General features: G+C 36.5%; 1 protein-coding gene across 1 annotated transcript in view; it reads left to right on the top strand.

The window, feature by feature from the left end:
• LOC129200326 (zinc finger RNA-binding protein-like) overlaps positions 1–24711 on the top strand; it is a gene marked incomplete at its 5' end in the record, with an annotated part of 30486 nt that extends 5775 nt beyond the window's left edge. The window contains 14 exons of the mRNA XM_054811652.1: positions 440–631; positions 2801–3089; positions 3982–4175; positions 6057–6176; positions 7124–7269; positions 8636–8798; positions 10401–10606; positions 10847–10997; positions 12256–12397; positions 17331–17428; positions 18245–18340; positions 21306–21417; positions 21528–21625; positions 22357–24711. Coding sequence (XP_054667627.1) covers positions 440–631; positions 2801–3089; positions 3982–4175; positions 6057–6176; positions 7124–7269; positions 8636–8798; positions 10401–10606; positions 10847–10997; positions 12256–12397; positions 17331–17428; positions 18245–18340; positions 21306–21417; positions 21528–21625; positions 22357–22536 — 2187 coding nt within the window. The remainder of the gene's footprint in view (positions 1–439; positions 632–2800; positions 3090–3981; positions 4176–6056; positions 6177–7123; positions 7270–8635; positions 8799–10400; positions 10607–10846; positions 10998–12255; positions 12398–17330; positions 17429–18244; positions 18341–21305; positions 21418–21527; positions 21626–22356) is intronic.
• Positions 24712–25477: the final 766 nt, after the last annotated feature.

Below are 25477 nucleotides of genomic sequence, written 5' to 3'. Positions count from 1 at the left end.
TTTTCAACGCAGCTTTATGTATGCGCTACTTTCTTTTGAATTTTTTTATTTTACTTCTCTGCATACACTTGAATTCAAAATCAAGAATAATTCAATGCGGTGCAGGAAGCTGCAACTGAGTACAGTTTTCTGATCATATCAAGTTTTCAGTGGTAATATCTATTGATCAGTCGTTGGTTGAGGAAGTGAGAAGTTAGAGGAGAAAAGCCCATATTGTATTACCTAAAAGTGGAATCCTGATGGTGGTGAAGAAAATTTCGTGATTTTAGAAGTGGCCTGATAATGCCATAGAGCATGTTGTATGGAAGAAATATTCAGTGTAGGAAGTATTTCTTATACCAAGCATGTGGTTTATGCTATTTTCTATATTACATGTCTTCCTGTGAATGATGAACAAGCAGTACAAAGCTTATTGTGTGTGTATTGTTTATTTAAACAGACTTATAAAGAACACTTAGAAGGCCAGAAACACAAAAAGAAAGAAGCAGCGTTAAAAGCTTCCCAGAACACCAATAACAGCAGCACTTCTGCTCGTGGAACTCAGAATCAGTTGCGCTGTGAGCTTTGTGATGTGTCTTGTACAGGAGCAGATGCTTACGCTGCCCATATCCGTGGAGCCAAGCATCAGAAAGTAAGAACTCTCTCTTGTTCGCATTATACAAGTCGGTCATATATTTCTTCCCATCGTTTTTTCTCATCTTAGGAGAAAATATGCAGTAACAATACAATTAGAATTATTTTGTTTAAAGAAGTTTAGTTCTGCTTTTTGTTTCAAACTTACCTTTAAGCTTACTATTAGAAGGGCCTTGTTGGGAGAAAGGAGGAAAAATATTGCCATGGCATCAATGCGAAGAGGATATATTGGGGAAAGTATGCAAATCATAGGAAGAAGGTGTAGAGTAAGATGGGGAAAAGAGTCAGTGAGTACATGCGGTAGGATACTTGTGCCCCCTAACTCTTTTTAAGACTTTTCTTGACTTTTGTCTTATTTGTCTGGTGCTGTGAAGTTTTTGGTGCACTCTGAAACACTGTAAGCTGAGTCAGTGCCAAGGGACAGGACTATTACGCAACACTCCTTGGTATTTCTTGCAAAGATGATTGGCATATGGGAGCAAGGAACAATGTCTTGTAGTAGACTTTATAGAGAGTATGTTTGGAAGACCTTTAATAAGCATGCTTACTGTTTGGGTGCAGTTAGGTGGGCATTGTGGAGTAAAGATTGTGGGTTGCATTGTGAACCCCTGTGATGTGTTTTAACTTCGTCTGTACAATAATAAATGCATTGGCAGTGTAGAATGTTTGTTTAGGTATTACAGATTTTCCTTATAACTCTGGACAGATTAATGTCAATAACAAATACAGTATTAATATTGAACATTTATAACTCTTTGCATCTCAGAACACTGTACAAAGTGGCATCAGTAACATTCCTAGTAAAAAAATAAATCTCATAGTAGATTAAAAACAATTTTTCCAATATTATTTTTTGTTAGTACAAGAGCAAAAATTATAATTTAGATAGACTTGCCTTGTATTCTTTCTTTCTTTAGTAAGTCAAGCCATTAAATTTTTGGGTTGTGCCCAATAAAATAACTCTATAGGTATATATTATCCTTATATTTTCAGATGTTGCTTTCTTTTCCTCATAGATAGTCACTAACCATTGCTAATATAGGTTGTCATCAGTGTAAAAATGAAATCTGAAAGGACACTATTTATTTCTGTGGTACACTGAAGAATCTTGTGCCTTCTACTGAAAAAAAGTAATTTTGAAGACTTGCTTGAACTTAAATTTATAGTCTTGTGTGTCACTAGTATGTCTGTATTCTGATGGGGAGCATACTTAAAAAAATAAGAACAGAAACCAAGAAGTGTATGTATACAGTTGTGTGCATGTCATGATTGTGTACATGTGTTTGCATTAAAGGGCATATCTCAAAAAATTGTATGTTTTTACTGCTGTTTTCAAAACCCAGTCTTTAGTTTTCATTTTGCGTGTTTTGTTCCTACGGACTACATGCGTAGCTTTTTCAGGTGATGGGCAGCTGTCACCAAAAAGAAGTATTATTCTACCTCAAGCATGTTGTGGAAGGGCCTCTGCTTATTACTTCTAAGAATAAGCATGTACCTCTTTACTTTCTGTGAGATACTAAAGAGCTCTGAAATATGTCTCGCATCCTCCTTAACTGTCTCTGCAGATACGCTTTTTTAAAAACAAAAAACTTTTGTCTAAGGGGTCTCTTCAGTTCTGGTAGGTAACCTGGAAATTCTTTCAATATGAATACTCTTAAAATGTAGTGATCAAAAGAGACTGTTGTTGAATCTTAAATAACTCTTAGTTACAAATATTATTTGGGACCGAAATAGTTGAATGTACTACACTTTTTGGAGGGAGAGTAAAAAGCAACAGGCAACAAAGCATTCACATTGAAACAGTTGGAGCACAATGTTTCCTGGAGTTGTACTGGCTTGTGAATTTATTGGCTTTCTGTTCTTATCTATGTAGCTTTTGGAGTAAATTTCTAATGGAAATAAGCAATGTGAGATAACTATTAACTACTTCCTTGTTACAGATGACAAGATCTTTTACATGTCCATCCTTTTTTCTCTTTTGCCAAGATCACCTTTTGTAAAGAAGCAATACCTAACTTTTTGGTTATATTTATTTTATTTATTTTATTTTATGTTATGTTATTTTATTTTATTTTATTTTATTTTATTTTATTTTATTTTATGTTATTTTCCATTTTTATAGTCATCCTAGGGAGATCACATTATGAATTTCTCTTCATTCTTACAGGTAGTGAAGTTGCACACAAAACTTGGCAAACCCATTCCTTCAACTGAACCAAATGTGGTTACCCAAGCTACTTCCTCAACATCCACATCTGCTTCCAAACCAACTGCCTCTGCTTCAAATATAGCAGCTAGCAGCAGTACTGTGAACTCCTCTGTTGCATCCTCTGCAGTGAAAATTCTTACTCCCACGACAAACACACCACTTAACACTGCATCCAACAACAAAACATCTTCAACTGCTGCTAATATAGCTGTAAAGAAAATATCTACACCGAAAATAAACTTTGTTGGCAAGTACAGAAGTCAGTCTTTATTTTGAAACCTAACCTACTCTATAATTTTTTTAAGACTTAGTGCAGCAAATACAAATGTATTTAATTAATTTTATGCATGAGTAACTTTTGTGTTTAAAAGAAGTACAGATGGGTGAAAATAAGAATGTATATAAAAGTTTTGCATCAAAATTTATGGTGTTTTCTGCCTGGTTGTCTTCACCTGACCTCTCTTGGAAGCTTCTCCCACCTTCATCAGTAGTAGCTGCTGGCGTATTGCAGTTTATAGTCCAGTTGATCCTAATTTCAGTTTACAGCCTGGGCTGGTAAGGCAACGTACAGTAGTGGGCACTTGACAACTGGGTAACTGAAACATCCTTGTAACAGTGGAAACTTTTGAAATGAGCATGACAGAGATGGGAAGCAGCTGTTCCACTATAAGCTATCCTGCTCTTGAAGAAGAGACCTATGCAGTTGCAACACTGAGAGTATACTACCTTTGTTAGTACAAACATAAGAAGGTTTTGAAGTACTTTTTTTTGATCCATTTACCAAAAAATATATCTGATGACAAAAAAGAGATTATTAAAATACATTTGCTGAGTTGTTCCCATTCAGTCCTATCTCTTCCAAAAAAGCAGGAAAATGAGTAATGAAAATTGCTTTATATAAAGCAAAAGTTTTTCTTTGCTGTTAAAATAAACTGTTTAAATAACCTGAATGTTTTTAAACTTGTTTTTAAAAATCTTTAATTGTATTTAAAATACGTTTAAGTTTTAACTAGTTTAAAAAAACTGATAACGGTTTGGCCAGAACATTGATATTTGCAAATAAGGTCTTCAGTTTGCACATTATATGTAATCACATCCTCATTTAATGAAAGTTAATGATTTAATTTTTTGATTTGTAGGTGGCAATAAGCTTCAGACAACAGGAAGTAAACTAGAAGAAATGAAATCAGCTGAAAGTGTTAAAACAACTCCTGCTGCTCCAGTACAAACACAGGAAGTAAAACCAGACACAGCAGCTGAACCAGTGACTCCCACAACTCTTGCCGCCTTGCAAAGTGATGTCCAGCCAGTGGGCCATGACTATGTGGAGGAGGTATTATATGAAAATGTGTATTATTTTTAAACTATTTTAGTAAAAAATTGTTTAATATTGAATAGAATCACGGTGTGGTTGAGTTTGGAAGGGACCTCTGGAGGTCATCTGGTTCAACCCACCTGCTCCAGCAGGGCCGCCTTGAGCCATTGCCTAGGACCGTGTCCATATGGCTTTTGAGTATCTCCAAGGATGGAGACTTCAGAACTTCCCTGGGCAACCTGTGCCAGTGCTCAGCCGGCCTCACATTAAAAAGTGTTTCCTTATGTTCAGAGGGAACCTCCTGTGTTTCAGTTTGTGCCCATTGCCTTTGGTCATGTCACTGGGCACCACTGAAAAGAGCTGGCCCTCTCTTCTTCGCACCCTTCCCTCAGGTATTTACATACATTGAGAAGATTCTCCCTCAGCTTTCTCTTCTCTAGGCTAGACAGTCCCTGCTCTCACAGCCTTTCCTCATAGGAGAGATGCTGCAGCCCCTTCATCATCTTTGTGGGCCCCTTGTTGGACTCTCTCCAGCATGTCCATGTCTCTCTTGTAGTGGGAGCTCAGAACTGGACACAGGACTCCAGCTGTGGCCTCACCAGCGCCAAGTTAGAGGGGAAGGATCGCCTCCCTCGACCTGCTGACAATACTTTGTCTAATGCAGCGCAGGATGTCATTCACCGCCTTTGCTGCAAGAACACATCGCTGGCTCATGTTCAACTTGGCTGTCCACCAGGACCCCCAGGTCCTTTTCTGCCAAGCTGCTTTCCAGCTGGGTGGCCCCAGCATTTCTTGGTGCAAGGCGTTGTTCCTTGCTGGATACAGAACTTTGCACTTCCCCTTGTTGAACTTCATGAGGTTCCTGTCAGCCCATTTCTCCAGCCCATCGAAATCTCTCTTCTCTGGATGTCAGCATGACCCTCTGGCATATCAGTCACTCCTCCCAGTTTTGTGTCCTCAGCAGACTTGCAGAGGGTACACTCTGCCCCATCATCCAAATCATTAATGAAGATGTTAAACAGGACTGGACCCAGTATTGACCCCTGGGGACACTGCTAGTTACTAGCCTCCAACTGGGCTTCATTCTGCTGATCACTGCCCTCTGGGCCTGGCCATTCTGCCAGTTTTCAATCCACCGCACTGTGTGCTTATCCAGCCCATATATTAACAGCTTGTGGATGAGGGTATTATGGTGGGACTGTGTCAAAGGCATTACTGAAGTCCAGGTAGACAATATCAACTGCTCTCTCCTCATGTGCCAGGCCGGTCATTTCATTTCTTTGCAGAAATTTATCAAGTTGATCATGCATGACTTCCCCTTGGGGAAGCCGTGCTGACTACTCCTGATGATTTTCTTGCCCTTAATGTGCCTGGTAATGGGTTCCAGGCTAGCTGCTCCATCACCTTCCCAGGGATCAAGGTGAGGCTGAATGACCTGTAATTCCCTGGGTCCTCCTGGAAGATAGAAATGACAAAGCATTGAACCTGCACAGGCTTACGCTTATGTTCACATTTTTGTATTGCGCATGTTTCTTTTATGCTCAGTGGGACATTCTTCATGTGAGTGGTATGAGATATGTGGATGAAGTCTGATGTAAATTTTTCATGATTTATGTGTTTGTAATTATTCAACTTAGTATGTTAAGGCTTGAGTTTAAAGCTGTGTACTCTTTGGAATGGAAGAACTTTGTTCTTTATTCATTACGAAGCACAATGGGGTGTCGTGTCAGAATTGAAAGTTCTACTTTGTCTTCTTTCAGTTATTTGAACTTTTTCTCTTGAGACAAGCAGACGTTATCCAGTGTCACTGAATTAGATTAATTTTTACATCAGCTTTGTTTGGTTTTTTTGTAAAAAAAGAAAAAGAAAAGCCAAATGTGTTATAACTTTATTTTCCAGGTAAGAAATGATGAAGGAAAGGTGATCCGCTTTCACTGTAAACTTTGCGAATGCAGTTTTAATGATCCTAATGCCAAGGAGATGCACTTAAAAGGAAGGCGGCACAGACTTCAGTATAAGGTTAGTTGAAATGCTAATGCTTCTATCTGCAAATCCACCAGCTGTCAGCTGACTGATTACATGTTCTTACATTTAAAGACTGGACTTAAGTAGGTACTTTGAGTAAACAGCATATAAAAAAGGTAGAGAAATATATTTCTTAGGGAGTAATGCAGACTGAGAAACTGTAAATGGTTTGGGGTTTTTTTAAACATTTTGAACATTTCTTTCAGGCAACCTTTGCCACATTAAAATATGGTACAACTTATGCAAGCATCAGGAGGTTCTTTATGTTGTTTACCATAAATTTCAAATTGTGTAAAATAGTAGTGCTCCAGGCTTTTAGTAGGATAAACCACATAAACCCTTTGTGGAGACATTTGAAAAACAAGTGTTGCAGATTTTTTCATCATGAATGGAGAGACACCTGTACTGACATATGGTGTGCATTTTGATTATTGTGAGATTATATTGGAAGAATCTACTGTGGTCACAGGAGATGCAGTGGACCTGCATAATTATGAAAGGGATGAAAGAAGAGGAAAAACTGGCAGAAAATTTTATTCAGTAACTCATGATTATGCCCCTATATGAGGGACCCTTCAATAACAGGGCATCAGGAAACACACTGTGGTTAAGATGAAATGCTTTTCAGGCTATGGAGTATCCTGCTACAGAATGAACAGCAAATTACCCAGTATTTAATGTAACAATTTCATCTTAAATTCCTTTGCTCTCATATAAGCGAAGAGGGAATTCATGCTATTTGTAGTTGCTATTTCTTTCTTTTAAAATACTGGACACAGATTTTTCTTCTTCAACTACTCGTTCAATGCAGTTCTAAACCTGCATTTTACTCCCCTTGATTTTATTGTAGTGCAGTAGGGTGTGTTAAATATGTCAGAACTCTGTAACCTTGAGATGAAAAGAGGAAAAGAACATTTCATTTATTATTTTTTCTGAACTAGAAAAAAGTAAACCCAGACTTACAAGTAGAAGTAAAGCCCAGTATTCGAGCAAGAAAAATTCAAGAAGAGAAGATGAGGAAACAGATGCAGAAAGAGGAATACTGGAGAAGGCGAGAAGAAGAAGAACGCTGGAGGATGGAAATGAGGTAATGAGTTCCTTTTTGTCAATGAATGAGACAAAGCTGCAGTCAGATTATCTAAAACTAACTCTGTTTCTGTAGTTACTTATTTCGAATACTTGTTTTGGGAACTCTGTACTGTCTTGTTTTAACTTAAGTTGTCATTATCCTTCTGGGGTTTTTGTTTGTTAGTGTTCAATCCCTCTGAGGAATGCAGACTTACTAGAATTATTTTTCTGTAAATTCAGACCCACTTTCAAAATAACCATTCATTTTAGTTACCCTCAGGAGTTGTTGCAAGTGAAGGAGTTTGACACAGTTACAATTCAGTCAATTCAAAATTTATTAATAGGATGAGTTAAAGGTTGAATTTTAGCAGCATTCAATGATTGACTAATGTAAAGATTTACAAGTAATTCAGTTAAATATATTATGATCAAAACAGCAACTTAATTACAGATTCAAAGATGACAAGATTCACACTAACTTACTATAAGGTATCTTAAATCAAAGTTTATAGATACATATATATATATATAAAAACATAAAACATGCAGGTAGTCAGAGACAGAAATATTTGGGCCCAGCAATATATGTTACCCACGGTCATGAAGGCAAATGTGTGTATTTAAACACTTAGGTAGAGAGGTGGATAAAGGAAGCTAGCTTATCGTTAAGATTTCCCTCTTTCAGTTTAGAGTAAATACAACACATCGGCATTCCTCAATGGGTGATAGTTGAGACTCAAGGAGGCTGACTTCGCCCTGGCCTTCCGTTGGCAGACAGTTCTCAAGGAGTTTGTGCCTGACAGGTGTCCCAGCTCAGGGGCAATGCTGGTCACAGCCCGCTGCGATTCAGGAGAGCTCAAAGGGCCTCAGTAAGAATCACTGTTCATAGGATCTGAGATAATTGACTTTTCCACTTAAGCCCAGCTTGGATGGCAAAATATTCTGATACTTTCCACTAGTCACACAGATTCAGAACTTTTCTGGCATCACCCCCTTTTGGGCCATGACCCAGGTACACATGTACCAGGCTCTCCGTATGTGATTGATTGTCATTATTGTTCCCAAAGAACAGGGGAGCAAGAGCGTCATGGTCCAAGTACAGAGGTACTGGGCTGTTTCCATTCCCAAGAGAAACAAGAGCCCAGCACATTAAAGGGGTGCCTTAATGCTCTGGTGTGCTGCCCTGGCATGTGGCCCAGAAAAAGGGGGAGAAATTGCACCAAGTACAATTGTTCAAGAGGGGGATGTTGCACCACCACAAGAGTTCACTGGTATTTGCTTATGACTACTGGAAATGAATTAGTGAGGACATAGAACAATTAATTTAGAATAGTTGCAAATATTAACTGCTGTATAAAGAGAACTCTTTGATTGATATACTTCAGGCGATATGAAGAGGACATGTACTGGAGGAGAATGGAGGAAGAGCAGCATCACTGGGATGATCGTCGCAGAATACCAGATGGAGGATATCCTCACGGTCCTCCAGGACCTCTAGGCCTGTTGGGAGTTAGACCAGGAATGCCTCCTCAGCCCCAAGGACCAGCTGTGAGTTTCTTGAGAAAAAAAAAAGAAATGTTACTTGCCAGGTGGCACAGTTAAGAACTATAAATTATTCAGTGTTAGTTCAGTTGTCTCTAATAAAGTTTCTTAATAAAGGATTTGGAAAAGTGAAGAAGAAATTACTTGCTAATGAAACTGTGTAGGTGGACCTGTCTTCCAAAATAAGTCCACTGAAATGACAGAAGGATGCCTTAAAGACAAATACTGCTTCTTCTGAAATACAAGTCACTCTGGATTTGTGTACTACTTTTTATTTTATTTAGTTGCATTATACAGTATTTATCTAATTGTGGATAAACGTATGGATAAAAAGTGGTTGGATCATCAGTCCCAGAGGATAATGGTTAGTGGTGGGTCTTACGCTCACTACCTGGAGGTCAGTAACAAGTGCAGTACCACATGGGTTTATCCTGGAACTTGTCTCATTAGCACCTCATCAATGATCTGAAAAGTGATGGAGTGAGTGCACACTCATAAGGTGTTTGCAGCTGGCATGAAACTGAATCAATTCAGTGGCAGGGTTACCATCCAAGGGGCCTAGGCAGACTGGAGGAATGGACCAACAGAACTTTATGGAATTCTGCAAGGACAAATGCCTAATGCTGTACTTGGGAAGGAATAACCCTTTGCACTGACACAGGCTGGGGAGGGACAGGCTGGGTAGCAGCCCTGCTGAAAGGGATTTGGGGATCTTGGCAGATAGCAAGCTGAACATGAGTCAGCACTGTACCCTGGCAGCAAGGAAAGCCAACAGCATCCTGGGTTGTATTAACAGGAGCATAATCAGTAGATGAAGGGAAGTGATTAGCTTTCATTAGAACCAAACTGCAATACTGCATTCCAGTACAAGAAAAATACTGTAAACCATAGCAGGTTCAGTGTGGGGCTACCAGGATGGTCAGGGGTCTGGAACACCTGCCCTGTGGGGAGAGACTGAGGGATCTGGGCTTGTTCAGCCTGGAGAAGAGTGCGCTTCAGTGGAATATAACAGCCTTCTAATGCCTGTGTGTTATAAAGACAGTGGAGCCAGACTCTTTGCAGTCATGAGAGGGTGAGATACAACCAGCTTAAGTTAAGACAGAAGAGGTTCAGATTGAATACAGGGAATATTTTTTTTTGTTGCGCAGCCTCTATCTTTCACGGTTTTCAAGTACCAACTGGATAAAATCCTGAGCAACATGATGTGGTCTTATAGCTGACCATGGCTTGCACAGGAGCTTGGACTAGAGGACCTCCTGAGGTCCCTTCCTATTTGAATTCTGTCATTCTATGAAAGCAATCATGGATACTTTATTTTGCAGCAATACACAAGTATTTCCTAGTTGATAGAAAGACAATAGATATTTATGTTGGAGAGATACTGGGATTTCATAGTTTAATTTTGATACATTTCATGTTTTTTCAGACATGATTGATTGTGACCATTGTAAGTTGTTAAGGACACTTCATTTTATGTTTTGCTACATTTCAGCAATTTGAGGTTTGAATATTCTGTTGTTTAGCCACATGTTTGGGTTTTGGTCAGTTACCATTTGTGAACTTGGAAGTGTACCCAAATTTCAGAAATACGTTTTTTCATCTGTTTAGCCTCTACGTCGCCCTGACTCCTCTGATGACCGCTATGTGATGACCAAACATGCCGCTATATATCCAACAGAGGAGGAACTTCAAGCAGTACAAAAAATTGTTTCTATCACTGAGCGTGCTTTGAAACTTGTTTCTGACAACATGACTGATCATGAAAAAAGCAAGAACAAAGAGGGAGATGACAAAAAAGATGGCAGTAAAGACAGGTATGTTTTTAATTACTTTTTAAGAGTTTTATCATTTGTTTTTGAAGTTTTTCCTTACACTGTTACCAGTGCTTCCAGAGATTCTCTTCTCTTTGGGTTTTGATATGGTATATGTCCCTATGGCCTCAAACGTATGTGGAACACTCCTTTTTTATTACTTTTTCCCCACTTTTCTATCTTAAGGATTAATTTTAAGGTTTTTATATTACTTTAAATGCAACTTTTAATTATTATTCACAGAGCTTTGAAAGGAGTTTTACGAGTAGGCGTTTTGGCTAAAGGTTTGCTACTCCGTGGAGACCGAAATGTCAATCTTGTTTTGTTATGTGCTGAGAAGCCTTCAAAGACGTTACTCAGTCGTATTGCTGAGAGTCTTCCCAAACAACTTGCAGTAAGTAGAATTTAGATTTTTGGATTTGAATTTTTGTAAAAATACAGTAAATATCTGTCCTCAAGTCACATGTCTGTGGGACTCAACTGCGACACGTTTCATAGCTCAGGTTCAGTTTATTTCCATTTTCTGAGTATTTCCATCTGAATTCAGGGACTATGCTGCATGTTTTGCTTTCTGTACATTGTGTCCATACAATTGTCTAGGTGTTAACTCTAGCAGTGTAGTGTTAATCATAATTTAATAGATTTCATTTAATTGGTAAATAGAAATGAACAAAGACTATTATCCAGTTACCGACAGCGATAGAGGTAATTTGTGCAGTGTTACAGGAAGCTTGCTGTCTGAAGATCAAAGTTCTCTCTTAATGCCAGTCTGTTTGTACTTACATCTTGTTTCCTATTTGTATGTGTTAGTGCTTTGTAGTTACACAGATAGTTAACTAAATCTTGTGTGTTGGGCTTTTTTTAATTTGGTCCTTTAAAAAAAAATTACACACAGTCTTAAGACCATTTAGTGGAATTCATATAAACCATTTGCTCTATTTCCACAAGAAATGAAAGTGTAGAATAAAGTCTCTACTGTCTGCTGAACAGAGCCTGTCCACCATTGTTATAGAACACTTGTCACAGCATTAATATTTCAGTACTGTGTAGTAAAATGTTCGGCAGAATCAGTGGCAAGGTAGAGGCTTTAGCAGGATCAGATTATTTAGAAAATAATCCTGAGTTTGCTCTCATTTGAAGTAACTGAACAGAAGAAAATTTAAAAACTGCACATCTTCGTCTGGCTTTGTGGAGAAGTCACTTGTCCCTCTAGTTTGTGGAAGATGGTGACAGAGGTGCCTACAGCTTCCTTTTGAGGGTGTTTAGAATTATGCAATCTAGTTGCAAGAAGCAATTCAGAATAACCACCTTGTTAGTTACTCTTACGTTTTTTCCATGGTGTTTATCTTGCCTTTTGTTCTTATCTCAAACACTATGAAGGTTCTTGTTATGTTTCCTTTCTGGGTAGCTTTTTTCTTTTGCATGCTTGGTGAGTGCTGTGTATTTTCATTAACGGTTTGGAAACAGTATGCAAGTCCATAGATGTATCTTATCTGTGTATACTGTGGTTTCTTTGAACACAGAGGTATCTGCTTCATATAATTATACTGCGTTTCTGTCTTTCTGTTAAAGAGACTATGTTGAAATCCATTTTCTTCCCCACACTGTTGTTGGCCATATGCTAATGGAAATTTCTGTTTCTCGATATGTAGGTAATAAGCCCTGAGAAATACGATATCAAGTGTGCGGTCCCAGAAGCAGCAATAATTTTAAATTCATGTGTGGAACCCAAAATGCAAGTTACTATCACACTGACATCTCCAGTCATTCGGGAGGAGAACATGAGGGATGGAGGTTGGGAAGTTGTTAAAGATGTTACTTCTTTCTCACCTGTTTTTTAATGTTTATCTATTCTGCTTAAGATGGCATTAAGGTCCTGGAAGGCAACATGCTGGCACATGTATTTGATCGAAACCTTGTTTTTCAACAACCAGTCTTCGTAGACAACAGTTGGTTAAAATAAATGCTTATATGATGTGTTCATTTAATTTTTAAAATTTCTAACTCTATGTCCAACCTCAGCTTTCTGGAAAAGGTACAAACTTGATTTTTTTTTCTTGTCTTTTAAAATTATGTGGAAAACTAAGTATTTTATAGCAAGTGGCTGTAAACTGGCTTTCTAGAGCAGTCTTGCCCTAAGAGAAAGATTATATGGCTTTAGAAAATCAAATCACAGGTTTTTGGGTTTAAACTGGATCAGTATTACCATCACTTACACATTCCAAATAGCAGCGCCACTTCAAATGCACTTTTATTATACTTTTGATGGTAACAGTGCTTCTGACTTTAAAAGACAATGCAATTTTTTCCAGCTCTCTGAGGTTGCTTTTTGGTCTGGAGTGCTTTTTGAGTATATTTAGGCTCCTGGTATTACAATCAGTCTTCTATCCAACTGGCAAACCCAGACTAGTACAATATGAAATGGCTTTGTCGTTGAGCTGAAGCAGAAGGTGGAGCTTGTAAATCAATTTACATTTCTGAAGTCCACAGTTTCTCTGGTGCCAGCAGTGTTGCTTTAGGGTCTGTTCTGTAACACTTTCAAAGCTCCAAAAGCTTTTAAGCCAACAAGCATGATTAATGTCTGCAGTACATTGGTTCTTTTTGTTTACGGGTCAGATAAAATAAACTTTTGTTTCCTTTTAATCCTGTATTTTCATAGTTGAAAGAGATCATGGCAAACAGGGTTCTGGTGTTCAACAGTGAACCTATACATAGGAAATTTGAGGCTATCTTAACACTTCTTATGTACAGGTTGAAAAAAATTGTATGTGTGTATGTATACATGTGCTTGTGTATATACGTATTTATATAAGCCACAGAAGTTTTTTATTTCATCTCATCATTACATGTCCTCTAAAATACTTGAGGTTTTTATATTGCATTAGTAAATGTTCTGTAGCTGTGACTAGTGCTTTGTAAGCAAGCTGTGTTAACAAAGTCGTCCTACATAATCAGAAAGGAGAAGTTGAAGATGCATTCTCTGGTTTGGATGACTTCTGAAGAGTCTTTAAGAGTGCTTTGTACACGATTTTTAAGCTCTGCATATTATTCGTAGCTGTAAAGGCTTTGTACATGTACTGTCACACCCAACCAATTCTGGGTTTTTCTGACAATCTGTAACGTGACTCTTGATTTGTCTGTGCTGAATCAGACTTCATGTATTATTTAAGTTCATAAAGAATACTTTAGCTTAAAAGATTTGATTATTAAATTAGATTAATTATTAAATGAAGTTAACCTTAAACACCATGTTTATTCCTTAATGTACTGTGCAAAAGTGCAGTATTGATTCCTGCCAGAATACTCAATTTCAATTAAGTGGTTTCTGGCCTAAAATTCTATGATGTGGACTAAAAATAAAATAAATTTGGAATTACTACCATCAATCCCTTAATTTATGCCACCTAAAGGAAACAAATCTGTATTTTTGTCTGACCCACACTTGAGTTAAAATGATCATTGTGAGTTTATTCACTGCTGAATGCAGTACTGCCTTTAGGCAAGCAAAATCAAGTTAGATTTCTCTTCAAGACACTGAGCAGTATAAAATGGATGTGCAGAAAAGTTCACTTTTGAAACTAGAGCAAATAGAAGACTGAATTGCAAATTCTTGCAGCAAAGAAGGCCTTATTACGAAGACTGCTGCTTATTTGCTGCAGAATAACAGTATGTGTTTGTGTTTTTTCTTACTGCAGCTTCTCATGCTCTGTGTCTTACAATGGTTTGAAGTTTTCGGTTTTTTTAGCCCGCTTGGGGAGCTAGTTCAGGTGATAAGGAAGGCTTTACCGGAAGAACCAGTTTGAGTAAAGATGAGACTGAGGCTTCCACGTGGAGTAGAACCATGTTTGATGTGTAATAATACCATTACATGATAAAAGGCTGAAAAAAAATACAGTGAAATAAAATTGTTAACCGCATAGCTACTGTTCCTTACAGTATTGTGCGTTTGACAGTTTACCGAATCTGATATATTTGAAGTGCTCTAACCCCTGCTGTGGAATCTTTCCTTCAGCAAACAAAGTGTACATACTTAAAAACACATATATGCGTGCGCGTGTGTCTTTTTTATCCTTAGCTAACAGCCCCGGTCCAAAGCCTTCTAGCAGAGGGACTTGATTCCTGTCAGGGGTTGCTGCCAAGACATCGGAAGGATTTTTGACCAAGGTTTTCTAAAGCTCAGTGTCACACCTGCCATGCCTTACAAAGGAGGGGGTTTGGATGCATAGTCCTAGCATCTGCTGTTACTTTGTGTTGTTCTTTTTTTCTTTTCGTCTTTGTCTCTCTCCTAGAATTAAGCAGTGTTCACACTAGTCTTGAAATAGTTGACTGGGTAAAATGTATTTCCCATGATAAAACTAAACGAAATTTGTATACCTGTTAACTTTTAATGAAGAGGTAGTGTGGACACAGCATGTCTAACTGAAGATTAACCCCTTATATTATATTTAGGCTAGTAATAAATTCAGTTATATAGGGTAAGAATTTGTGCTTGTGTTTTGTAAATTAATTCATTTTTTTGTCTTAGCTTAACAGAGTGGCAGGTTAGGCATCTGAATTTAGTTAAATAGTCTTTAAGGGGTTAATCCTGAAATGTGAAACAGGTGCAAAAATCCACAGATTAAATATTACAAGAGTTTCCTTGATACATTTTTTCAGTCAATATACTCTCAGTGCAATAGGTGCCTTGGCAACTTCTGACTTTCAGACTCTTTTTAAGTTTCAAGGGTATTCATGATATCTATTAGTAGCACATTTTAGATCAACATTTCCAACACTGAGTAAGATCCTCTTCTGTGCACTTAAACTGTAACTCTTTTTAGTAAAATTATTTTTCAAATTGAAGTTTTTCAGAATTAGAAGTAATTGGAGTTTCAAATTATGTAATGAATTGTTGTGCTAAAAGTTTGCACAGTGTCACCTATTTGCATATTAGTTTTAGAAGAGTGTAAATAATTGGTTAGGCTACTAGGCCCAACAACACATATTTTATTTTCAATTTCTCAACCTTACTTTGCCACTTTTTCCTGCTGTGGGTTTTCTCTAAATGTACTCTTGTCTCATATCCAGGTTGTACTCATTTCATCAGTTACCTTACCTGGCACCTCTCTTGTACAGGTTTGGGTTTGGGGGTTTTTTGATTTTGGTTTTTTTTAAAGGAAATACCACTTTAAATGTCTTCATTTGCCCTGTAAATGCCTTGTTAGTGCAGCTTTTCATCTTTCCACTTTAACATACAGTCCATAAGTTTGAATATCTGTGTGAGAAGATACCTATGTTCTTCTCAGATTCGTTCTTATTTTGAAATCCTTCCCCTTTTCACGCAGTGCAGAGCAATGGGACTATCATATAAAAAATGCTCAAATCTGAATGTAGTACTTCAGATTAAATTTAATTACTATATTGCAAAGTTGTACTACCATGTTCATTCACGGCTTTTTAGCTGTCTGTATAGTAATGTATCCTACTATTTATTTTACATTTGTGTAAAATAGGTGGTTTCAAAGCTGTCTTTCTTCAGCATCCCTAAAAGCCTCTCCTTGCAGGCCTGTTTCATGAGTCTCAATATATTATATATTATACATTTATATCTTGCTGGAATAAACTATACTGTTCCATACAGCCAGCTCCTGTGAAATGAGTGCAATTGAGTGAGGGCTTTTTGTTTCATCTTATCTGGTGTATCACCAGTTATGTCACCAATATAATTTGTTACTAGTCTCAGTAGCCATTTTCATAATGAGTAAAACAAATAACTGTTAAAGCTGATCACTGCATTATATACGTAGAATTTTCAAGTATCCCGAGGATACCATTTCACATTGTTCAGTGGTTCCAGTTTCATTGATTAAACTACTTCCAAAAGGAGCCTGTAGTCTCTTCCTTTTTGGTAACAAAGCAATCAGCTTGGTAATTAAATCCCTTTCTGAACATTTAAATATACAAGACCTACTGTATTTTCTTTATCTTTCAGACATTCTGCTTTGTTTTTTAAACTATTCCTTGCTTTTCTTTTTCCTGCTGAATCTTAAGTAAAGCAGTCCCCTTTCAGATCCTTCCTTGCATCCAAAATGATATTGGAGCACATATATTATGGGGTGAGGAATTTTATTTATAAGAGTAAGAGAGAGGGTACTAGAAAAAAACAGAACTCTGTAATATTGAAAGAACATTTCATATTCCTTTAGTCAGGTTTTTAAAGCAAAATAATTTCAAGTTTAAGGTATGAGACAAATAACACCATTACTAAACAGTTAGTGCTTTTAAGATTTTTCTTTTAAAGAGTAGGTCCTAAATAACACATGACCATTAAAATTTACAAGAAACTAAGTCTGAATGTTTCTACTTGGTTAAAGTGGATTTTTGTGTTCCTTCTGTCTTGTGTTCTCTGTGCTGGTGCACTGTGTCCAACCATCCTTCCTTCAGTATTTAATTTTAGGGGATATGTGTTTTTCCAGTGTTAGCTTAAGTAAAGAAGTACTACGCATTGCATGATCTGCAATGCACTTGAAAATAACCTCAGAGCTAAAGTATAACATGCTCTTGGTCTCTGTACTGGGTCAATGCCCTGATCCTAATTGAATGACTTTTATTGAACATTTACATTTGTTGTTCAAGGGTTTAAACTTTAAATGGCATGTGTGACATTGAAGCTACTTTAAGGAAGTGTCTTGCTCACCTGGTCAAACACCCATTCCTCACTGCATTTTGCCAATTCAATCCATTTTAGATGTAACCTCGGGTATGGTGAAAGACCCACCGGACGTCTTGGACAGGCAAAAATGCCTTGACGCTCTGGCTGCTCTACGCCACGCTAAGTGGTTCCAGGTTCGGAACATCATTTTACTTTCTTCTTGTAGCCTTATGAGAGATTAGTTCAGTTGCAATATAAATGTTTAATTGTGTGAAAACACTCAGCATTGTTTCTGCTAATAATATTTTTTCTGGTCCCTAAATTTAAATGTAGAAAGTTGAGTATAGAGGAACTGCTTGCTGCAGTTATTGCTCATTTGACATTTTTTTTTCTGGTCATTGAGAAGGCGATGTTGAAAGCTTGACTCGCTTGAGGTGATCATATGTTGTATATTTGTTATATATTCCATAAGGCTGCAGAGTAACTTTGCTTTAAATAATGGAATATGTGTTTAAAGCTTTGTGTTTAGATTTAAGACTTTTTTTTTTTTCCTATTTCTTTAAGTGCATTAAGTGTAGGGAATGAAAGGTGAGAAGCAACTGTTTGGTTTAGTGACTTTGCATTCTGGCAAAGGCACGATAAAGAAACCAAACAGATTCCCTTGACCTTTCAGTCTCTATACCTATTTCTTAGATCTTTACTTTATCCTTTTTATTTCTAATATAGAAAGATACTGTATTTATTGTTACAAGTGAACATAGGTCAAAGTGTACAGGGGATCAAGAAATGTTGTTCTTGTATAACCTGTGCACTTTGACTTCTACAACCTTAAATTACTAACCCTGTATAAAATACTGCTGTAAATGGCAGCTCATGGAATAAAGTTGTAGAATGATTTGTTTCCATCTTGTATCTGAGCTTCCATTGAACAGTGGTGTTTTAGTCTTTCAACAAGTCCTAGTTGCTGTAGGTGCTGGAATTAATTAATTTGATTTTGTATTGCTCTCAAGGCTAGAGCTAATGGTCTGCAGTCCTGTGTGATTATCATACGTATTCTTCGTGACCTCTGTCAGCGGGTTCCAACTTGGTCTGATTTTCCAAGCTGGGTAAGTAATGTTCTTTTGAATGAGTCTTTTTAATACACATGGTACTGCAAGTAATACATAGGGAAGTGTTACTACAGTTTTTAAATGTAGACTTTTTCAAAAAGTAATGTAGGGTTTTGTTTGGGCTTTTTGGGTGGTTTTCCCAGCAAATAGGTTTCCCTCTAAAAATTTAATTTTCTGAGGTTTTGTCATTTGGAGCTGGATTTTTTTTTTTCCCCAAAGGAATTTTCTTGTTCTTTCGTATTATTTGTGGGTAGCATTCTTACTCCAGATTTTAGCATTTTTTTCCTTTACTCTGTATAAAAGAATCTATTTTTTTCTAACCACCTACTCTGAATTGCTTGGCGTTTACTGGAAGTTATTTAAAATAGTGTCAGCTGTGTTCAGATAGTTCTGTGATAACAGAAAGGCTACTTGAAAGAATAAATCACAGTAATTCCTGTGATCATTAAGATGAAATACCACAGTACTTCAGTACAGTCTGCGGATGTGTCACCATTAGCATTTTAATTAGTGTCACTTAGATCTCTAGGTTGTACCAGGTTACCTCACTTAATTCTTGCAGCCAAGTGTTCTTGGAGCATTCTTTTCACATCGACTATCTTGAGTGATGCTCTCCAGGAGTACAGCATGTGCTCCACATACTAACAGATGTTCAATCTGTGGACTGGACAAAGTTAGTCTGAAACAAAATCTCTGAAACATGTATAATGTGGAAGTAAACTTATCTCTGACTGTTTTGTTTCACAGACAAAATCCTGTTGTACTGTGCTGCTTCCTTTTCAGTTTTGGCAGGAAGAGCGCTAACATTGTCAAGACAGTTTGAGTGGTTGGCATTATTTCAATAAGAAATGTTTTAAAACTGTATTAAGCTTGCAGACAATTTTATTAAATTACTTATGATAATATTTATTGCTTCTGGAAAAATGTGGAGCAGTTGTTTCTGGTTTTTAAATATTTAAGATTTTTTTAAAATTTCCAGTTTCTGTGCTGTGTTTCATGAAAGATACACTCCACAAATATAGCTTGAAAGAAGCTAAGAAGTATGTAAGTGCCCTTTTAATATCACTGTGATACCGAGTTGCCAAAGAATAAACTCTGGCATACTTTTAGAAAAGCATCCTTAGAACTCTTGTAACACACACCAGGCACATAGATGAAGAGCAAGGAATGTTGTTTCTTATTTCTCACATCATCTGGCACATCCAGAAGGGAAGAGAGGTGTGAAGCAATGTGTCAGGCCTAGCTGTGTCTCAGTTCTCTCCAAAAGTGATTCCTGGTTTGCTCCTGGTACTTGATGCATTCTCAGTGACATAGATCAACATTGAAGTCTATGTGGTCAGCTGTTCTTTTGGCCAGTTGGCAAAGTCTTACTGATAAACAATGACAGAATGAAAATGGTGATTTTAAATATATTTAATTTCTGCCAGTCAAAGATGGAATTTCATAGATTGAAGAAATACATTTTTCTGGATACAGAACTTCTAACTTGTACACTAGCATCCTGTTACAAACCAAAGAGATGCCAGAGTTTTCCAAAAAGAACCTAAGTAGTTGTAAAAATAAAAGATATTAGGAAGTCTGAATATGGACATTAGTAGCACCCTCTTTACCTAAATTGGAAGAATTTTGTCAAGTTCCAACAAGTTCCGAGCTATTATTCAAGGTTGATTTTTAAACTTGAAATCCAGCCTTTTGTGCATGTAAACACCAGGGCATCATAATTCACATTTTCCTAGGATTAAGTTGTAGACTCTAGTGTATTGTATAAGGATCCAAAAGAATTAGATCTGAGTAAATGCAAGAACATGATCTGCTTTTCTTCTTTCATGCTGTATTTTGCTCCATACTTGAAAACAACTAAAGTACTGTTGCTAAATCCTGAGTGATACAGTGAGAGTGTGGAAATACCATAATCAAGAATTGAAATTCATCAGTTAAATGGAGCTAAACTAGAAAGGAATGGGCACCCTTAGTGAAGAATTGTAATCAACACTGCCTGTAGTTACATGCATGCATTAGAATAGGTATTTACTCCTGGAAAGTAAAAATAGAAGGCAGTATTTGAACAACTGTAAATTCAGTGGGGAGGACCAACAAACAACGCCCCCCAAAAAACCACCAAAAAACAAGAGACACATTGCTTGAGAATTAAACTTGCCAAAGAGGTAGTATTGAAACATCCATTTAATGATGAAATAAAACTAAGGAAAGGTATTCTTTACTTTTGCAAATATCTTTTACAGGTTTTTCTGGAAAAAATACTGTCTAATAAAGGTAAACAATGGAAATACAGAAAAAACCCCAATATTTGAAGTACAGCTGAGCATTCAAACCATTTTAATTAATATCAAATATCAATTGTATCAATTTCAGAAAGCTTGTTTGTCATCAGTATTTTTTTTACACTTCTTTAAGATCTGAGTTAGTGTTAGCCTATATCCAGGAGAAAACTTGCTGTGAACTTCAGTTTTGCTAAACTGAAGAACTAGTAACCACTTAAATGTTTAAAGATCATTAAATTCAGGATGCTTTAAGTTTTTGTACTCTTGTAGAAAAAAATTATTTTTCTATATCATCCTGTTAATTTCATTAGATATACTGTGTGCTGTTCATTCATGTGGTTGACAGATTAATGTGACCCACCACGTTTCATACTCTCTCAAAAAATGTTTGGGCAAGTTGTGTACCTGCATACGTAGACTACTACTGTATAAATTTCTACAAAGCTTTTGAATAACTTGTGATGAGAAGCCTATCAGTATCAGTAATCAGTGTTGCACCAGCTTTCTTTCTATTCATCTTTACAAAATACCTGATTTTTTTTCCATTTTAACTGAAAGTGTTCTGTGATGAGTAAAGTTCTTCAAAATTCTGAATTCAAAAGTTCTGTATTGAACAACAGTAGTAGGTTTTTTCTGTTTTAATTTTCTAAATTGGCTGGATTTTCTTATTGTTGGTCTAGGCTATGGAGTTGCTTGTGGAAAAAGCAATTAGCAGCGCTACTGGACCACAGAGTCCTGGGGATGCACTGAGAAGAGTTTTTGAGTGTATATCTTCAGGAATAATCCTCAAAGGCAAGTTGCATTTGATCAGTGTCTGTATACTTATGCTTAACTACTGTAAAATCTGTAATCTTTGTTGAAATAAGGTAGACATGTGCTACTAATTAGCCTAACCATTGTAGGTGGCCCTGGCCTTTTGGACCCTTGTGAGAAAGATCCTTTTGATACACTTGCTGTAATGACAGATCAGCAACGAGAGGATATTACTTCGAGTGCACAGGTAAGGAAACGTACCTGTGAAGTAACTAAATTTGATGCTGCTTTTGGAGGTGATTTTGTTTTGTTTTTAAATGGAGTTATATGGTTGACGTGAATTTTCCTTTCTTAGAACATAGTTCAGTCTTTCAGATGATCAGTCTTAAGCTAGGCAATAAAAAGTCACAACAGAGGATGTATAATAGTGTTCATTTTTGCACTAAAATTAGCATATTTTCTAATATGCTAAAAATTTGAAGCCCTCCCATCTATGTATATCCATAAAGATGCTCACTCTACAGAAGTATGTTACTAGATTTCAAATTACATTGGCATTTAATATTTTATGAATAAGTCTGTAAGTTTAATTTTTCATGTTTATTGTATCCACTTGAGAGTATTGACTATTCATGCTTGCAGCTTAAGCTTACTGCCCCTACTTCTTCATTTGATCCTTTTGCTACAGATTACTAACATGTAATGCGACATGTGACAAGCCTTAGCTGCTTCAGTGCAAGTCCAGCAGCTAAAACACATGTACATTATCTTTAAACTGAGATGATGTACTTTGTACAGAAGCAGCAAATATGACATACACTTTTTATTGTGTTGACTTCGTTGGGGGAAGGAAGAGGAGATTATGAGAGCTAAGCATAATATCGTACACTGCTAATGTTCTTCATTAATTGTTTGACAGAGTACTCAAAATTGACATTGGTTTCTAACAGAAATACCTTATTTTTACCCTTTTTCTAGTTTGCACTGAGACTCCTTGCATTCCGTCAAATACACAAAGTTTTAGGAATGGATCCGTTACCACAGATGAACCAACGCTTCAACATCCATAATAATCGTAAAAGGAGAAGGGACAGTGATGGGGTTGATGGATTTGAAGCAGAGGGAAAAAAAGACAAAAAAGATTATGATAACTTTTAAAAATGATGTTTGTCATCACATCAAAGGTGATAAAAAGTCCATTTGTTGCCTTGCATTTACTTCATTCATAATAATGTCTGTTTAAAACATCCAAAACCAACTTGGGAATTAGATTTGGGAGAGTACAACCTAGCTCTTCTGTGAGATTCTGAATATTTTAATGGATGTACAATAACAGACAAATTATGGATGGAAAGACTGCAAATGGAAACTCTGTTGTCATAGGAAAAAATAGTTTTCCCTCATTGCATTTTCTTTAAATGTGTTGCTAACTTTAGTAACTTTTCTTCTTTTTTTTTTTGTCTTTTTTATTAACAAGTGCGTTGTCTTCTTATATTGACTGTATTTAATGCAGCATTTGTGCTTCCATTGCTATGTGTATTTTGACTTTTTATTTAGAAGGTTTTTTGTTTGCCTTTGACACTAGTTGTATAAGTTACTTTGTGTTAGATAGTATAAACTGTTACCCTCCCAATTAATATTTTACAGAACTTTTTTTTTTTTTTAAGTGAGACTGCAGGATTATGGTTTTTTTCTAAATGTGAAGGGGTTACAACACATAATTATCCTGCCATTTGAGTGCTCGGAATTAAATGTTTTTGCCAATCTTGTGGCATTTGTCTCCTTAGTGTGATATAACGGTGTAATTAAGACAAATTTGTGTTAATCTAATCAAGTTTGCTGTTAGTTGTGCATTAGCAGTATAAAAGCTAATATATACAGTATGGTCTTGCAACAGTTCTAAAGCAACTGCATAATTGATCAAAGTTTTGCATGATGTTTTTGTTTAAATAGAAGGGCTTTTAAAACTATCATTTTAGGTTAATTGCGTAGGTCTTTGTATGATTGACTTTGTGACATAGCAAGGCCAAAAAATAACTTTCTGAATTTCTTTTCTCAACATACAAGCAAAGGCAGGCATTTCCCATTTAGACAAAGTTAGTCATTCTTTTCAGTCAACTTTGTCGATATGATACTAATGCCTCTCAGCCCTTAAAATAAATGTTTGTCATATCAGTGCCTGTGAGGTTATTCCTTATAGCTATTCCTGTATAAACTTTCTGTGATTTTTTCAATAATTCAAATTTTAAAAGTGAAGTATTACTGAAAAAGTGAAGGTTATCAAAGAAAAAACCCAGAAAATTATTTGATGTGGCCATAGTGTATGCTTATGTCTCTTTCAAAAAGCTAAATATAGCAGTGGTGTAAGTCAAGTTACATCATACTGTTGATGTATGCTCTGATACACAGGTGTGATTTGTTGTCACAGCACTACAGTGGAATACACAAATAAAAACTAAAATTTATTAAATGACTAAAATTCATTATACACTGAAAACTGAAGTTTCATTCTGTTCAATGTGTATTATGCTTTGTTACAAACCCATAAAAACCAGATTAACATAGACTAACATTCCGGCAATTACTTCATTGATGGCTGTAGGAGACTATCACACATTACAAAGATCATTTGTTATCTCTGGTACCATTTATTAAAAAAACCTTTTGTTCTATTTTGAGGTCGAATTTGTCTTTGACCTTTTTAATAAGTAACTCTTGGAGTAAGGGGATATTTCTGTTTGCAGCACCTACTGCTAGCGGCATGGGCCTGTTGAATAAAAAATACAATATTTTAGAAAAATAGTTGGACTCTAAAGACTTAAAGAAAATTAATACACTGTTCTTCAAGCATCAGAGTGCAATTTTTAAGGGAGTGATTATTAGTGGTTAGCAAATAAAAGGAAAGCTTTCTCGTTGTAGGAAAGATTTCTTATTAATTTCACCATCAGAAATATAGAAAGCAGAAATGCTTTAAAAAAAAGATTACACTAGTTGTCCACCCTTGGTGCGTAGCTCCAAGCATGTGCTTGTTCTTAGCCTTTTTTTAAGAGGACATCTTGCTGCCGTGGTGTCTAGTTAGCCATTACTATTTATTTTGACAGCTACAGGTGCTATTCATGTGGCTAGTTCAACTCCATACCAAAGTTTCTTTCCTCATAAAGCAAATTTGTCTATTCAGGAATCTGACCCTAAAATTTAGGATTAAAAAGGTCAAAGATGTATTTTGGATTTCCTGTATTTTTGTTCTACTGGCTTTTAACTCTTAACCAGTTTCTGGATCTTTTGAAATATTGTATACTTGTAGTGATTCCACATTAAAAATGAAGCTGTGACTATGATTTTTGTGCTGTGTGGTGAAGAGTGAATTTGTAGTTTGTTTCTGGATTTCCTGCCCATTTTATTGGGCTATACATCTGGCTCTTGTTTTTCCATTCTTCATAGATTAACAAGATTTTAAAAAGTACAAAGGTAGCTTTGACTCTAAATATTACACTGTGCACTTAGAAAGACAAAACCAAAGACCAAGTAATCAATTTATGAACAAGTAATCATTTTAATATCCTGTATTTCAGCTAGCAGTTTACTAATAAGCAGTGTTCGCACTGTATGTTTAATCTCAAAATCCCAGACACCACAGTCATCATACACCAAAGAGAAACGTACATGGCAAGAGTTTTCCCTTCAGTGCTCCCCTTGGAAGAACAGTTTGTGAAAACATGAGCTCTTCTCTTCTGAAGCTTTTTCAAACTTTGACTTGTCTGCCTAGTCTGTAAGCGTGTCCTGTCTGTGAGCGGTGGTTTCACGTGGGTTCCTGTATAGAGGCATTGTTAGAAATTAGTCTGTTGGACACAGTCCATCAGCTTCTTGCCCTACTATGAAATGCTAGAAGAACTGTTAAATCTTTTAGAGCTATTGAATGTGATGGATTCATTTGCCGCTTCGATTTTTAGACCTATTTCACTACTCAGAAGTGATTTAATAGTACTTAAAATTGTTGTACCTAGCAAAGTTCTGAGAGTTGGAATCAACTTTCAATATTCCTACAACAATTGGTATGCACATTTAACATTCTTGTTCCTGGTTGAATACCTGCTGATCA

Source organism: Grus americana, unplaced genomic scaffold (assembly GCF_028858705.1).
Source record: "Grus americana isolate bGruAme1 unplaced genomic scaffold, bGruAme1.mat H_50, whole genome shotgun sequence".
NCBI lineage: Eukaryota > Metazoa > Chordata > Aves > Gruiformes > Gruidae > Grus > Grus americana.
The sequence above is the reverse complement of the archived record's forward strand: the minus strand, read 5'-3'. Positions and strand labels throughout refer to the sequence as shown.